General features: G+C 43.5%; 1 protein-coding gene across 1 annotated transcript; it reads left to right on the plus strand.

Moving 5' to 3' along the window:
- The first annotated feature begins 3,225 nt into the window (after positions 1 to 3,225).
- On the plus strand, positions 3,226 to 9,363 carry LOC143218347 (protein toll-like). Its single transcript, XM_076443478.1, is given in 7 exon segments — positions 3,226 to 3,387; positions 5,099 to 5,527; positions 5,529 to 5,612; positions 5,614 to 6,107; positions 6,311 to 6,642; positions 6,851 to 7,441; positions 8,237 to 9,363. Coding segments are annotated over 7 exon segments (3,219 nt in total).
- Positions 9,364 to 18,104: the final 8,741 nt, after the last annotated feature.

Raw genomic sequence — 18,104 nt, forward strand, 5'->3', positions numbered from 1 at the left:
GCGGCACGCGGCAGCGGCAGTGGTAAGAGTGGGGGAAGCGAAGGCAGGCTTAACGCAGCTTGTTGGCGAGGGACGGAAACGTAAGGGGCCGGGTACGGCGTACATCTGGCAACCCTGGTGGGAGGTCGAGTCGGCTGAGCGAGCGGAGGGGAAAAAACCCACGACCCATGATTCTGGCATCACTGCCGCCGGCACGCTACTGCAGTGTGCCCAGATTCCACGTTTTTTTTCGCGCATGCGCGTCAAACCAGTAACGTAGCTATGTTGCGGCCGATGCGATGATGTAGCAGAGCCCTGAGGCAGCTACAGTCAGCGGCGATAATAAGTGGACACGCTTAAAAATCGCATAACTTTTTAGAAATTGGTCCAAAGGACTTGAATTTTTTAAGATGTTAGACCGACTAGTTCGCTAGAGAATAAGTAAACTAAAATTTATTACGATTGCAATTGGTAAGAATTATACAAAATTTTAAAATATGATGTTTTGCCAACTTTTTTATCTGGGCCTGTAACGATAACTTAAAAAATGTGTTTTATAGATTTCGGTAGCTGTCATTGTGTCTGCCAAATAAAATATTTTGTTGTTTATTATTTATCTTGCTTAATTATTTTAGCACTCCTTCCCTCTTCCCCATCCTCTAAATACAATAGAATAAGTCGGAATTATATTATTATCTGAATATATATATATATATATATATATGTGTATATATATATATATATTATATTTCAATATTTCATATGTATACAGGGTGCCCCAAGACCCCTTCGACTCCGGGAAATGGGAGGTTCCTTAGGTCATTTGAAGCAACATTTTCCTTTGCACCAATGTCAGCCGGGGCTTTGTTTAGGAGTTATTAACGAAAAACACGGACCAATCAGAGCGCGCCCTAGACGCGCGATGGCACGTTCAGCCCGGCGCGCCGGGAGACGAGCGCGGTGTAACGCCGCGATGCCACAACGAACAAGAGTTTCTCGAGATTATGTGAATCTTCCCCGATTTGGATGAGCTTTGGATACGTTGTCAAGACCATGATTCTGAACAACATTTCCCTTTACAGTTTTTGTCGGCCGGCTTTAGTTTACGCGATAAATGTAAAAACTTTTAATTGTAAATCGATCGATTGTACTATCTTTTACCCGAGTTGGATGAGCTTTGGATATGTTGTCAAGACCATGATTCTGAACAACATTTCCTTAAAACTTTTTGTCGGTCGCGGAAGAACTTTACTTGTCAATTCATATGGGTGGATCTTTTTACCCGACTTACGGCAACGTTACCCGAACGAGAGAAGAAGCAGAAACTGATTGTATTGAAAACTCATTTATTCAGCCGTAAATCCATTTGCTGCTTCGAAATGTGTGTCACTCGGTGACGAACTGCACAGATGTCTTCAGGTATACGACAGTACCGAAAGCTAAGGGACGTACGGCCAGGTCGACGAAGTGCACAGCCGGTGGTAGAAGACCTAAAGGATGCGCGGTCAAGTCGACGATCCAGAATTTCAGTTTCACTTTCGAATCGATAAATAATTCGTATGTTTATTTCACACAGATGCCTTGAAATTTTTCCACACTCACAATCACTGTTCACATTTGTCAACACATAGTTATGCACTAATAATAATTGCTTAAACTAATTAAACGATTATTTAATCTAATCACTAGACTGCGGATCATTATGTAAAATGAAAGTTGGCTGCCGCTATTACAAGGGACAGGAGCCAGACAGATACATATTTGATTCTTACTGTGATCATTTTAAGAAGTTGAAAATAATACATTAGTGTTCTGAAATTACTTTAATCTCTCTAGTGTCTTAAAATGCACCTACTCATGTTTGCTACAAATGCATGAAATCCGCAGTCTAGTGATTGCATTACCTGATTGTTGTGATTTGTGCAGCAGGACAAGGGATATGGCAGTTATTATTAGTGCATAACTATGTGTTGACTAATGTGAACAGTGATTGTGAGTGTGGAAAAATTTCAAGGCATCTGTGTGAAATAAACATACGAATTATTTATCGATTCGAAAGTGAAAGTGAAATTCTGGATCGTCGACTTGACCGCGCATCCCTTAGGCCTTTTACCACCGGCTGTGCAGTTCGTCGACCTGGCCGTACGTCCCTTAGCTTTCGGTACTGTCGTATACCTGAAGACATCTGTGCAGTTCGTCACCGAGTGACCCAGTGACACACATTTCGAAGCAGCAAATGGATTTACGGCTGAATAAGTGAGGTTTTAATACAATCAGTTTCTGCTTTTTCCCTCGTTCGGGTAAAGTTGCCGTAAGTCGGGTAAAGAGATCCACCCATATGAATTGACAAGTAAAGTTCTTCCGACCGACAAAAACTGTAAAGGGTAATGTTGTTCAGAATCATGGTCTTGACAACATATCCAAAGCTCATCGAAATCGGAGAGGAGATAGTTCAGATAGTACATCGATCGATTTACAATTACAAGTTACTTATCACGTAAACTAAAGCCGGCCGACAAAAACTGTAAAGGGAAATGTTGTTCAGAATCATGGTCTTGACAACATATCCAAAGCTCATCCAAATCGGGGAAGATTCACATAATCTCGAGAAACTCTTGTTCGTTGCGGCATCGCGGCGTTACACCGTGCTCGTCTCCCGGCGCGCCGGGCTGAACGTGCCATCGCGCGTCTAGGTCGCGCTCTGATTGGTCCGTGTTTTTCGTTAATAACTCCTAAACAAAGCCCCGGTTGACATTGGTGCAAAGGAAAATGTTGCTTCAAATGACCTAAGGAACCTCCCATTTCCCGGAGTCGAAGGGGTCTTGGGACACCCTGTATACGAATATATATACAAATACACTTGTCATTCATTCGTTTTTCATAATCAGTTCCATTCGGCATGGCGCTCAAGGTGCCACATTTCCTCGCGAAGCGTACTTTACTGAGGCTGAAAAGTCGCGCATGCGCGAAAAAAAACGCGGAATCTGGGCACTGGGCACACTGCGCTACTGTTCGCATCTCTTTCTTTCCAATACGCTCTTCTTCGTTGCGTTCGAAACTTTTACCGTCGACGTGTACATGAGACACTCCCCCCCTCGAGTGAGCACTACCATACAACGCACCGCTATTTCTGATTCACGTATTCCTCATTGACTCGCGCAAATGATCCCGACTGATCACTGAGCTTTCATTAATACGCGCGAATGTTTCTTTTTCACCGGGCGAGTTCGTGCTAGAGTTTTCAAAATGAGAGATCAATGGTGGATCATCGTGGCACTTATCGTCGTCACGTGCAACGGTGACGATGTTCGATGTCCTGAACAGTATTGCAGCTGCTATCCAAGTCACAACAGTAGTACCAAGATACGTTGCCCAACAGAAAGCGACTCGAACTTCGTAATAAACGTTGTACCCACCAGGTATATTCAGGTGAGTACGCGTGACTCATCGATACTCCCTCAAGAGTATCTGCGGAGTCACGGAAAACGAGAAGAAAAATTACAAGCCTGTAACGTTCCGATTTCGCGATGCCCTGTAGCTTAGGAGTGAACCAGGGTTCGCAGGTAAGTAAATGAAATGAAGGCGAAATCGGGTAACGAACTAAACTTTATTCCGCTAAGTGCGGTTCAATGAAAGTATTACACAATAGAAAATCCTCCCTGCAGACCGGCGAATCCGGCCGCGTAACAAAAATATATTCTTAATGACCGCGTTGACTGCGGAGGGAGCCTACGGCCTCTCGTTAGCTGGATCGGCGTCCCCGCTCTAGTGGAGAACAGAAGAGGTAATCCGGCGATAAGTATAAACGGTAAATAGAAAGCGATCAGGCGGTCAGGAGCAATGGATCGGTACTGGTACGCGACGAACGCTTTCGCGGAAACGGTCTCGAATATTCGGCGGTACTGAACGCAATATCGAACGGCTCGGGACCTCGCGGGGTCGCTGCAGATCTGCGCTGGAAGGTGGGAGGTGACAGGATACGGTCGGAGGTCGCGGCCCGACGCAGCGCAGGCGCCGCGGTTTTCCCTCAGAAGCACCTGAGAGACAAACCACGGTCCGTACGTATCTCAGAGGCACCTGAGAGGTTCGCACCCGCCGCCGCCACACCAAATCGCGACGTTTAACCGCAGAGGTTCGACTCACGGACAGAGCCGGAGGCCAGTCGCTCCGTGCTGGACGGTCGGAGAGCCTAGTGGTGCCGCAACCCTCGCACAGAAGCACCTGAGTGACGGGTTGCAGATGCACGCACCTTAGAGGCACCTAAGGGTATTCGTGCCCACCACACCGACACGACGGGTCCGGTCCAGCCAAGGCGATGGCGCGGCGATCCCCGGGAACACGGAAGAGAGTCGGCTCCTGGAACTTGTGCTTCCAGCCTGCGTTCTGGACGGATGTATAGCTCTGAAAAGGGCTCGTACAATCCGGTGTGCACGGGAGTGGTTCCAGGCGGACTCCGCTCGCACGGTATTTCGACGCGACTTATATAGCGCGCGGGAGCGCGGACCATGGAGAGTGCCGCTCTCGGTCGGGCGGCCGCGGTGCTCTCTGATTGGCGCGCGCCTGTGTCGCGAGAATCTATAAATACAGGTGGCGAGTGGTAGTCCCCATTTGCGCCTAACTCGCGGCGAGGTGAGGCCTCGTCGCAAGCCCATCGATAGAATCATCGAAAGATGATAAAGTTCCTGTATTCGTAGGGGATGTAGCGTAACGACGTCGGTCACTCTAGCATTTTATTAACCTTTAGCACCGTAAAGAGTAGCGATTCTGAGGCGCCACTAGAAATTGCTGTACATACCATTATTTAAAATATTGTTTACATTATTAGATATATTGGTATCAATTAATTGCTAAACGTTTAACTATTGTATGAGGTATTATATCAATTTACATATATATTTACAAAAAACAAAAACAAATGAAAATACCTATTTATTTCGTTGACCACCGGTTAAAATGACCGGTTCCAGATTTTTCATTTTACAATTATTGAAATAATAAAAATGATATGTATGTCTCATAGACTGCCTCGTGTTACCAGAACTTTCACTTTCCTTTACGTAACGTGCTAATTGCAAGTAACAGAAAGCGTGACCGCAGTCGATACTACGATGAAAAGAAGATACATAAATTGTTATTTCAGATACAATGTAAAAGCTCTGCGGATTGGTCAGACTTCCGCGCCTCCAATTTGTTCCCTGCGCGGAGAGTAGAGTCCATCTTCTTCAAAATGTGCAAATTACCGAAGGACAGAAGCCTCGCGGATATCGCGCGGTAACTCGGCGCGGAGACGGTCAGCAGATTAATATTTCAATCGTACGGCAACGAGGGTGTGAATCTGACGAAAAAACATCTCGAGGGATTCCCAAAATTGGTACGATTGATTCTGTCGTCCAACAATGTCAACAAACTCGGCAACGATTTATTCGCGGACAAACCGGAGCTGACGTGGCTCGACCTGCGAGCAAACAATGTTCGCCTACGGTTGGACACCTTTCAGAACTCTAGTAATCTGACGGTGCTCGAGTTGGGCCAGAATCATATATGTAACGAGCATCGAACCGGATGTGTTCGACAAATTGACGAAATTGACTTTCCTCAATCTATGGCAGAATAGACTGACGAAGATCGAGCCGGGGGGCGTTCGACAAGTTGACTTCTCTGATGATGTCCTTGGATATCAATTCGAACGAATTGACCGCTTTGCCCGAGGAGGTCTTTTTCAATCTTACCAACCTGCAGGTTTTGAACTTGTCCGGGAACAACTTTACGTCGTTGCCGGCCAAGATCTTCCAACGCAACAGAAAATTAGACATCGTGACCATGTATGGAAACAAACGGAACATGACGAGAGACCCTCCCGGGGGGATTGTTCGCGAATCTAACTAAATCGACGGTTTAGTCACCCTCCCAGAAGATTTGTTTCGGGGTTCCAGCTCGATAAACACCATCGAGTTGGAAAGAAATTATCTCGCGTCTCTTCCGAAGGATATATTCAAAGGACTGCACAGTTTGTCGGTACTGAAACTCTATCTGAATGAATTAACATCGCTGCCCGATGGAATTTTCTCGGACACGCAGGCCTTGACTGAAATCGATCTATCAGAGAATCATTTTACTTCAATATCCAGGTAAATATTCATGAAATGAAATGCTTCATCCCTTCCTTTAGGCACTATTTACATTCCCGAACATAAAAGGAGACATCCATAAAGAATACGCATGTTTTTTTCATACTTTACACATATGCTAAGTTTCAGTGTAATCAGCAACTTTGAATCGACGTTTGTTAGTTGCAATTATTTAAATTAAACAATTGTTTAAATCGTTACAGTAACTTATTTCAAGACTTACTATCGCTGAGCATATTGGATATGTCGAAAAATCAGTTACAAACAATACATCATGCAAGCTTCAAATCATTGGTGAAACTAAAAATTGCAAGATTTTCTAACAATCTGCTCACGTTGAATAGTTCATTGTCTCTGTACCGTGACGAAATTTGGAACATATCACCGTTCCATCATTGCGCTTCCTTAGAAGAATTGTACCTTGCCAAGAATAATATTTCCGAGATATTTACTGATTGGACTGTCAGCAGCGTAAAATTAAAAAAATTGGATTTGAGATACAATCGGATACTCATACCTTATTTCAGAAATAATAGTTAAAATATATAATGTTACCATCTTATTTGGCTACGCGTTACTTGAAATAATCACGTATCATTTCGTTAGAACAGAGCATTATTTCAAATGATCACTTTTTATCGTATTTCAAATAAAACGTGCCCTACCCTGTGATACATAGTACATAATCGGATCTGTAACATACTAAAGCGTCGAAATTTTATATGAAACATTTCAGGCCGAAGATCTGCAATTCACATCGAATGAAATTCAAGTGGACCTAAGGTACAACAATATAACTCACATCTACCTCAACACTGCGGAACGTTTAATGACGTTCCAAAAAGTCGAGCGTCCCGTAGTGATACTAGTGGAAGACAATCCAATAGCTTGCGACTGTGATTTGTTTGATTTTCTTCGTTATTTAGAGGGGAACATGCACCCCTATGTTCAAAACTATTTTCATATCATACCAGGAAACTTAATGTGCCAAAGTCCAGAATGGTCAATGAACATATCCGTCAGCCATCTGAAATCCACATCCTTGAAATGCGTAGTGACGAGCCCGTGTCCAACAGGTTGCACATGTTGGGCGAAACCATTCGACAAAGCTTGCTTGATCGATTGTTCCTACAGGAACTTGACGAGTATTCCACGCAATATTCAATGTGTACACGAGTATCAACTTGAATTAAATTTAGAGGGTAACAAGTTAACTCAACTAGTACCCCTAACTGATCTTGGCTTAAGCAATGTATCGATATCAAAGCTGCTTTTGTCAGGTACGAATATCTCAAACGTACCCTTGGATGTATTGCCATCTGACGTTGAGGTGAGTGATACAAGTGTTTCCCCTTTTTATATTATTATTAGGGGTGGGCGGGTACCCGGAAATTTGGAATCATTATTGGATTGAATAGTAATTACTTCATTACACAAAGGAGAAAGAGTTGAAAAATTGTGTTTCCTTCGTAAAAATTAAAAATAAAATAGTCTTTATGCAATGCGATGCACTGTTCTCTTTTCTTGATATATGTAGATGTTTTAAATTTCTGAAAGAATACTTATAAAATGAGATCGAGGAACTACCTAACCCGCGCCATATAATTTTTAGATACCCCCCCCCCCCGAATTATTATATATAGGAGCAAATCTAACTTGTCAAGTTACACATCTTTTACACATCTTTAATTACATTACAATCTCGATTTTCACATAAAGATTGTCGAATTAATTTGAATACAACATTCAATCTAAAAATACAAATCTATTCGGTGATATGATAAACAATCAATATGTAATACTATAATACTGCTAATACATCCAGATGATCAATTATACTGCCAAAACTGAATTAATCATTTAAATCTAGATGCGTATCAGCAGTATTACAGTATTATTGATTGTTTATCGTATCACATCGAATATATGTAGATTTGTATTTAAAGCTTGAACGTTGTATTCAATTTAATTGGACGTTCTTTATGCTGCCAAAACTGCCGCGTCAGCGAACCTGATATTACCGGCAATATTGACGGTCAAATATCAATGTACAGTGACTCCCGTTAATATTCGGATGCTCTTACAAAAAAAAAAAAAACGGTATCTTATAATATACACAAACATTTCAGATTCTCTAGAACTGCACAACAACAACATTAGCAAGCTGGATTTGGACGTTCTAGAATTCATGAATAATTCTACCAAGTTGAGGAAAATTACGCTTCACGAGAATCCGTGGACATGCGACTGCGATACCAGAGATGTTTTGAACTTCATGCAAACGGAAGTCCCTAGAATTTCGGAGTCTTCGCTGATCACGTGTAAGAATAAAAAGATTCCAATGGTAAAAATGACGGCGACCGATTTCTGTCCCGCTGAAACGGCTATGATCGTAGGAATCAGTTTATCCGTGGCAGTGATTGGATTATTGATCGGTATGTTTGCAGCCTTGTACTACCGGTACCAAGAAGAGATAAAAGTATGGCTGTACGCGCATCAACTCTGCCTATGGTTCGTAACCGAAGACGAATTGGACAGGGACAAGTTATACGACGCTTTTATAAGTTATTCCCATAAAGACGAAGAGTTTGTTATAAACGAGTTAGTGTCCAAGTTGGAAAGCGGTCTCAGACCGTTCAAACTGTGCATACATTTCAGAGATTGGTTAGCAGGAGAGTGGATACCGAATCAAATAGCTCGGTCTGTTGATGATTCGAGGAGAACGATGGTCGTATTGTTGCCAAACTTCTTGGAAAGCGTATGGGGACGAATGGAATTTAGGGCCGCCCACAGACAGGCTCTCAGCGAAGGTCGAGCAAGAGTCATTCTAGTCCTGTACGGTGAGATCGGTGCCATTGATAAGTTAGACTCGGAACTGAAAGCCTATTTGAGCATGAACACCTACGTAAAGTGGGGTGATCCTTGGTTCTGGGATAAACTGCGATACGCTCTACCACACCCGCCAGAGTTGACCAGAAGGGCGATCAGGAACAAAATTTTCGAGAAACATCAACCCACTATACAAATTAACGGTGAGAAAAAGGAACTGATTTACCCAAACAACGAACCGGCAACACCACCTGCGGTCAGCACTCCTCCAGTCGATACCATTAAAGTCTTCAAATGCGACAACATCAACGAACTTGAAAAAGATACCGTTGAAAAGCTAAATATATCAAATAGCAATGGAATCCTTCCGTCTGAACAATTGATACTGAATAATTCAACTAATAAGGTACAATGTACCACTGTGTAGAGTGTAGAGTGTAGAGTATAAGAGACACATATGTATACAATACATATCGTATAAGGACTGATGCAAACTATTGAGATCGAATTTATTTAAATCCTACAAATGTTATTTTACAGTACTTCTCTGTAAATTTCAATATATACGTGGAAGTAATGAACTTTTATTACGTTTCGTAGTATTTTTTAAAACAAGCAACATTTAAGTAGAATAACCTCTCGATATAGTTCCACGGTATCTCTAATTATTTCAAGATATTAGCCTTTATTAATTAGTCTTTACGTAAATTTGTATGTACTCGTACATTGTTTAAATAATTTCAATCTCGAAGTTGTATTACATAGATTTTCTGAGTGAGTGAGTATCTATTAATGCTTATTGGTATGTAGTGCAATGCCAAATATTTCTTGTTATATTTATTTTACGAAACGACTCACACATTTTCCGTATATGTTTCCGGAATTTATCGAATTACATTGTTTGTAAGTAACAGAGACGAACGCGATCAAGTCAATTAATACATAAAAATTCAAGACATTTAGGTGTATAAAAGCTCATTGTAAATAGCTAGTTTTTGTAATTTTATATGCATTTCAGTTAAGACGGTGTCGTCACTATTTTTCACTCGCGAAGTCATCGGTATAGATTTTACAATAAGGATAACGCTGAAGCGAATGTAGACGGATGTAAAAAAAGCTTTGCTAGATGAAGGGCCATTACAAAATTAATTTCATATTGCCATTTGACCTACACGTGTCTGTATACTACTCGGAAACAGATTTTACTGTTGTGAGTTTGTAAGTTTATTGCTCAATTCTATGAGCACATTTGTATTCAACAATGTAACTCAGGCATGCGTGCATCAACAGCACATTGTAATTATATCGATCATTATTCGGTAACGTTGACTAGAAAGCTAAATAAAGAATCTCATTGTGAATTGTTAATTTTGCATTCAATACTTTTAACACGTTCCGCGCAGAGCCGTTTTTGCTCGACAACTAAACAAACTTATGTGTTTTGTTCTACACTGCAGTTTTTATAATGCCTCACTCTTTTGGTGGAAATATATTCTACAGTGTTAAACTTGTTATAGAATACATGTTTTTAGAGCATTAAATAAATATGTCAGCGTGTAAATACCACCGGTGGTACACGTGGCATGGAACGTGTTAACTGTATTGTATTTTACTCTCAAGATTAGTTTATTATGAAGTTAACGTTAACCAGGTGGATATCCTGCGGAATATTGTGAAAATCATTAGAGACACATGTACTTACTTAATATTAGAAATCGCGGTTTTGAACGTGTATTAAAATACACTTGTACACGTGTATAACGAGCCATATAAGGTAATGTCTTACCATATGCGAGAAAGATGTCATTTTGCTAGCAAAATGTGACGTCCATCCAAATACAATGAAAATAAAATATCAGGTAACTTATTTCAATTTTAAAGACTTACCCATAACGGCGTTGGTTCTCCAATTCCCATAGATTCGACACATTTAAATCTCACTCCAGATGTATAGGAAGCTAATGTGTGTGTGAACGTAAAGGTAATCATTTCAGTTCTTGCTACTAACAGTAGAGGAGCTAATTTATTGTATTCGTTACTTACTATTTGCACACTTATCGCCATTCGAATATTGTAAGTAGAGTATACATATAGGCCGATCTTCGATCGTAGAACCGGCATGATATTTCGTGCCAATTCTACAATCATTGGCAAGGGAGGTGAGGGGCGGGGGAAAATGGGGTGCCGGTTCTACGATTTTATGTTAGAACCGGCATAACATTAAGCGCCGGTTCCACCATAATTGGGTGGTGGGGGGCGGGGGAAATATGGTATGCCGGTTCAACAATCAATGGAGCGATGTGTTTATTGCGAAATAGAGAGCGTTACTGACGTGAAAGAGAACAATACAAAGAAAAAGAAAAGATAACATAGTATTTACTAAATTTACATAATATTTACTAAATATAAACAGAGAACGTATTTATGTAACGCCTGTGTTACTTGAGGCCTGAGCGTGATCAACGACTGTCCAGAGCTAACATACATTCTGAAAAACAAATTTTTGGGCTACAGGTAACAAAAAATAATTAACACAATTTTACGAAATACAATTTATTCAACTAATTTTCTATTTTGGTACAAAAAAAAACTAAAATGTTTACGTTCTCAGGTAGAAAACGTGTTCTTTTTCGCGTGACAATATTACCCGCCGTTGAAAAACAACGTTCGGAACTATCCGACGTTGCCGGTATCGCCAAATACTTCATTGCAAGTTTTGCAATTGTCGGATATTTGCTTATCCGCGACTTCCACCACTCATACGGACATAGATCAAACCGTATCTGTGGTTCCGCAATGTATTTTTCATATTCGCTGTGTATGTCGGTCATGTCAACAATCTCGTCATTATATAAAAATTGTAAAGCTGTTTGTTGCAATTTGTTATCTACATTCCTATTTGCTGTTTCATTTGGAAAACTTTCTAATGTGTTTTTTATTTTGCTACGAATTTTAATTCTTGTGCGAGGAGATTCGTGCTCTAAATCTTTGTAACGAGGGTCGAGGAAGCAAGAAATTTGGGTTATTGTTGTAGTACTCTCTTCATTAAAATTTAACTGAAATCGGATCTTTATTTCCAAAAGTACTGTTTCTTTAAATACTCTAATAACCTCGTTATCTGTTTCTAAAATATTTAAATGGTTTTCTATTAATTTTTTGAGTAATGGTCTTACCATTGACACTGACGCATTTTTTTTCACCACAAAACAACGTGGTTATTATTTGTAATGGTTTTAAAACGTTTAATAAACTATCTATGGTTTCCCATCGACATTCTGTTACCTCCAAATTTCTTGCCGTGCTTAAATTAGTAATTGCTCTGTCTGCAATTACATTAGTTATACTGCATCTATTTTCACGAATACGTTCTAACATAAAAAAAGGTCGAATTCCATCTCATAGAACAACATTGTAACAATGTCGTTTTCCATATTCCAAGTTGCATTTTTCTGATTTCCAGGGCCTTTTTTGCGACGTTGGAATGTTCGAAATGCCCAGTTATTTTACTGCAACGGCGAATAATTTGTTCTACAATGTCTTCCGTAAGTGCCTTCTTGATTGCAAGCTGCAGAGTGCGAGCTGCACACGCTACGTTTTCAATTTCCTCACTCATCAATGAAATTGCATTTTTTATGTTGGAAGCGTTGTGTGTCACTATCGAAACAACTTTATTTGTTATTTCCCAATCGTCTGATGTCTTTTTTAATTCATTAGCAATATTTTCTGCAGTGTGGCGTTCTTCCATTGCATGAGTGGTTAAGGTGTATGACTGTATGTTCCATTGTTTGTCAATAAATTGTACAGTGAGTGTAATGTATGTATCTTGTGTCAACGAAGACCAAGATACGAGAGGATAACGTAGCAATTTTGTCGCGTGAGAACGTTGATCGTATCGATTGTTTTCGTTAACGTTTATTTCGTTGTTAGATTTTTTCTACGATAAATCTGTTTTCGTGTGAGAAATTTGAATTCGTTCGAAATAAATATTTTTGAAGGAAGATCGGAGAAAGGCGACGTCTCGTTTAGGCGAATATTTTTTTTTTAACCATTTCGCGAACACTGTTCGGAACAGCATCGTTCGACAGACGATGGATTCGGAAATAAATTTGGGTAGCGATTCGAGCGTGTTTCGTCGTTGCGGAAATTGGCGTCGTACGGACGGTATCGAGCATTGTCGCGCGTGGCAAATGGGTTCGGAGGTACATTTGGTTTGCAGTTTCAGCGTTTCGCCGTTGTACGAAACGGCGTACCGCGAACACGTTGCGGATATAGATAACTAAATCGGATTACGACGTAAAATTTACGAAGTATTCGTATAATAATTGAAATATTTCTACGAAAAGTAGCGTCAGATCGGGGTGTAGGAGTTCGCGGGACGCGATTCCACGTAATTCGATTCGCGTGAAATACGTATCGCGAAACGATCGAGTGAAAGGTTTATGAAAATTTCGCCGTTGCCGGAAACGGCGTTGCGCGAACACGTGGCGGATGTAGATAAGGAAGTTTTTGCGTGTGCGTGCGTGTGTGTGTGCGTGTTTTCGTAAATCGAATTAGAACGCAGAATTTACGAAGTAGGTATTCGTGTAATAATTAATATTTTTATATTAAAGTTGCGTCGTATCGGATTTTACGAATTCGCGTACCGCGATCCCACGCTATTCCGTTCGCGTGGAATACCTATTGTGAAACACTAAAGTCAAAGGTTTCGAATATGTGTGCGTGTGTGCGTGCGGGTGTTGGACGCGAAAGTGTCAACAAAATTGGTTACCGAGAGAACACGTTTCGAGAGTTTTATGGAAAGGAACGAATTAAATATTTCAAAGTATGATCGATGGATATGTGTTTTCGTTTTTCTTTTTTTGGCGCAAAAGGGTGAGAAATTTCATCTCGATTTATCGCGAGCGAGATAATGCTTTTCGCGTGTACCGCGCTCGTGGTATTGCGCGAAGAAAATGATACAGCGGAAAAATACAAAGAAAAGAAGTATCCGTGAATATTCCTTTAGGGAAACGGATGATAACGAGTCGTATCGTACGCGCACGCAGACACGTACGCACGCATAGAGACGATACGTAATATTTTTGGAAGAGGAAAAGTATTTGTACGAAAAACGTCGAATTGTCGTGGAAACATGCGTGTTTCGTCGAGCAGAGATACGGTCGAATCGCGTACAGCTTTTCGCGTTGTCGCGTACGAAGAGAATTATATTCGCGAGAATTATATTATGTCACGTGCGTAACAGACCTAGCAACCCGAGAAGTCAGACAAAGTCTCAGACCTGGACGGACCTTGGCCAGCCGTCATAAAACGATTTCCCAAATAATTGTAGGACGATTGGGGGGCCCGTACGACCGAAAACGGAAAACCCAAAAGAACTTTATAGCACCCAAAAAATAAACTTCCTACTTCCAACGTCCCATACAGACCACACCCACAGCCACATCTACGCCAATCAGAAAAACAGACACTCATCCCCACAATCGCAAAAACAACCAATAGAAATGTAACCGAATAAAGATAGTAACCAAGTTCAAACCGTCACTTCACTTGTAATCCGGATCCCGAACCATCAACACGACTTCAGAACCGCGAGCACGATTTTGTATAACATCTACTCAATAAACAGTTTTAAGTGTTAACTCAGTTCACTGTCTACTACCCGAGTCCCGATCCCGGGTAAATTCCTTAAATGGTTTGACCGAAAATAAAGGACTATAATATTTTGCGACGCGATCGGTCCGTAAATCGGTGTATCGACGCGAACGTAACAACGTCGTTGAAGATTTTCGCGATTCGATCGATCGATAACGTCGCGATAGAGAGATATCCCACTCTCGAAGTTCTTAACTCCGAGTATCGGTATGCGGCGAGGGAGTACTGCCGGGAACGCAGAGCGCTGGGAGTGAGTCCGGTGGGTGCACCGAATCATCGATATGCCACCTTCACGGATATGTCCGAACCGGGTGGTACGAGGGCCTGCCGGTTGGGGGGGGGGTAATGGTTCTCCCGGTGGTTAGCGTTTTTTTCGCACCGGTTTAGTAACTTATGCGACGAGTGAACAGCTTCGCGTGCGTAACCGAGGACGCTACGACAACGATGAACTCTTTAAGTGTAAACAGATGTTTGGGAACGAGGGGGGTAAAGGCGCGAAGGGGCGCGAGGAGGGGAAGGTGGCGCCTAAGGGACAGCGGGGAGCGATAGGCGTTCCCGCGGGAGAAGGGACCTTCGCCGGTGGGGATGCCTCCGCGGTTGGCTGCTCGGGTCACCGAGACGACAGCTGCGGGGTGGGAACGGAGGCATGGGCGAGCTCGTCGCTATTGGAGGAAGGAGGGGTCAGGGGGTGGCTCGGTGGATTGGGGCGGAGACGTCCTGGTCCTTTGGGTCGCCGGGCTCGAGACCAGGCTTGCCATATTCCGCGCGGTACCAGGCCCCTTACCGCTGCGCCCCTCGCCAATCTGCTGGGTTAAGCAGATGCTCCCACTGGCGAGGAGTGGGGCAAGCCAGGCGGGCTTAACCCAGCAGATGGGCGAGGGGCGCAGCGGTAAGGGGCCTGGTACCGCGCGGAATATGGCAAGCCTGCTCGGGACCCAGCGGAATTACGGGGCTGTCTTTGTCTTCGGGAATACCTTGGAAAGGAGTATGGTGCTCCTCCGAATGGTGGGAATGTTGCTGGGGGTGGTGAAGGGGGAACTATTGGGAGACGGTTTCCGTCTATTCGTCCCTTTTCGGCGAGTAAGGGGGTGGGAAGGAGTTCCTCCTCTCCGGGGAATTATCTCTTTTCCGAGACGGTACATTTCTCGCTGGGATCGATGCGGATTCTACCGACGGTTAAGCATCTGCTCGCGGAGATATTCGTGACCCGTGATCTGGTCGAGATCGGGCGGGGAGCGGACGGAACAGTTCTCCGAGTGGAAACCGTTCCGAAGGGATTCGAGGGGAGATTCGGTAACGAGCTACGGGTGTCGAGTCGGTGGATTCGCGGCGCCGGTTTCGAGCTCGGTGTTCGGGCGAATGTCACCGGGTGCGCGTCGAGCGACATCGCGGGGGTTACAGAGTACTCGCGCGAATCGCAGGGACGTTCCCGTCGCGTGCGGGCCGAGAGGGATTATCTCTTGGTCGAGTGCGAGGGGCTGTATACCTTCGAATTTGCCGAGATGGGTCTCGAGGGATGAGGGGTAGGAGGGAAACCCGCGTCTACGGGTGGGAGTTTTCGCGGCGACGCGACGGTAGCAGCGACGGCGGAACGTATCGCGTTTTCGAAACGACAGATATGCGGATTTTTATTTGATTCGTTGTTCCGGAGTTAACTTCGTTCGATCGTTGACGCGCCCGAAAACGTTTCCGCAGGATTGATCGTTTTCGATTAATCGTTATCCGAATGTTCTCGGGAACGTTTCGGCAATCTTCTGTATCGTCTGTGCGAAAACGCGGAGGTGTTGACGGAGGCGACGGAGGCGCGGGCCGCGGTGTTTCGAAGATGGGGGTCTAGTGCGCTCGCGGCGTTAAAACGGATCGCATCGTACGCGCGCACTTGCTTGCGAGTTTTCGCGGTGACAGCAGCAGGGACAGCATAGCGTTTCGCGATTTTAAGGAGAACATAAAATGTGGATATGCGAAACAATCTACGAGAAGGTAACGATATTTTCTTTAAATTTTTCGAGATATCAATCTCGATCGATCGTTGACGCGTCCAAACATTTCCACGCGCGATTAATCGTTTCGTTGATCGCGTTATCGTTATTTTTCCAGAAAATTTGTTTCGTCGATTCTTTCTCGTCTAGCGGTACGCGACGACGGCGGCGTTGGCTGCGACGGTGGAAACGTCGTTGGCGGGGGATGGGGATGTGCTGCGCTCGCGTCGACACCGGACACCGTCTCGTCGCTGTTCTTCGTCCGAATGTAGGTCAGGTCTATTCTTTGGATCGCGGAAATCATGTGCGATAACGTTTGGAACGTGTTTAAAAATTCTCTTTTCTTGCCAACGGACGGCGCGGCGTTACCGCCGTGGACGCGTACGAAACGATCCGTTGTCTCGCGAAGATGCGGGACACCGTCTCGTCGCAAATTCTTCGTTCGTATGTGTGTGTGTGTGTGTACCGTGTCTCCTGTGACGATCCGATCGACAAAGGCGAGTCCAAGTGATCGTAATCGATGCCCTCGGCGAAACCGCCGAGACAGTGTAATATTTGTGTGATATTTTGTCTCGATTGATCGAGCGATGTAAGGTTTCTGGCGTATACCGCTGTTCCGGCAAACCGGTGCGCATTCGATCGGCTTTACCGACCTCGCGTGGCCACGATCGTGTGACGTCACGTCGTCGCGGCACCCCCCACCCTGCGTCCACGGAACGCGCGATTTTCGGTACGCACCGGCTGATCGAGAGCTCTATTCACTCTGTTAACGGACACCGCGTTCGACACATAACCGTTGGCAGTAGTCAATACACGCGTTATACACACGTCACGGAAGGAAATTGGTTTGTACGGAAAAATATTCGTTTCGTCGCGCGAAGAGACGCGTGTTACGTTGCGAAAATATACGCGGTCGAATCGCGTCGAGCTTTGATCGGACCACCCCGTGTACTAGTTCGTTTTTGTCTAATATCGTTGACGAATCTCTTTCGGTTCGATCGTTTTCTTGTTCGATCGACGATGCGGATTAATGTTAGCCATGATGTCATTAAACATCGCTAGCGCCATAAAACAATATGATTATCGAAGGGATACACTGAAATCGCGGAACGTTATCGTGTTCTCGTTTCGTCGAACGAAACGACGTCGTCGTTCGTACCCGGTTTCGTCGAGCCGGAATAAGGAGAAAAAAAGAAGAAAATATGATTGCTAGAATTTTGATGTTCGAGAAAAGAGAAACGAGAAAAAAAAACGTTGCGAATATTCGAAGGAGAGCAACGCGGCCGCCGCACAGTGGTCTAAACGGGCGATTTAGCTGGACAAAACCCAAAAAATGGAAATCCAGCAGGAAAATTTCCCGCTTCGGTAAATGAGAGCTAAGGTACCAAGTAAGATGAACCACTGCTGGTTTTTCCCTTTTTATCACCCCATAATAAAGTATACCCCCACGAACAACTCATTTTTCAACTTCGTATTTCTTCATCGTCGTTCGACACTTCACTATTCATTAGTATATCTCGTTGTGAACATCTAGTAG

This window comes from Lasioglossum baleicum, chromosome 19 (assembly GCF_051020765.1).
Source record: "Lasioglossum baleicum chromosome 19, iyLasBale1, whole genome shotgun sequence".
In the NCBI taxonomy this organism is placed as follows: Eukaryota; Metazoa; Arthropoda; class Insecta; order Hymenoptera; family Halictidae; genus Lasioglossum; species Lasioglossum baleicum.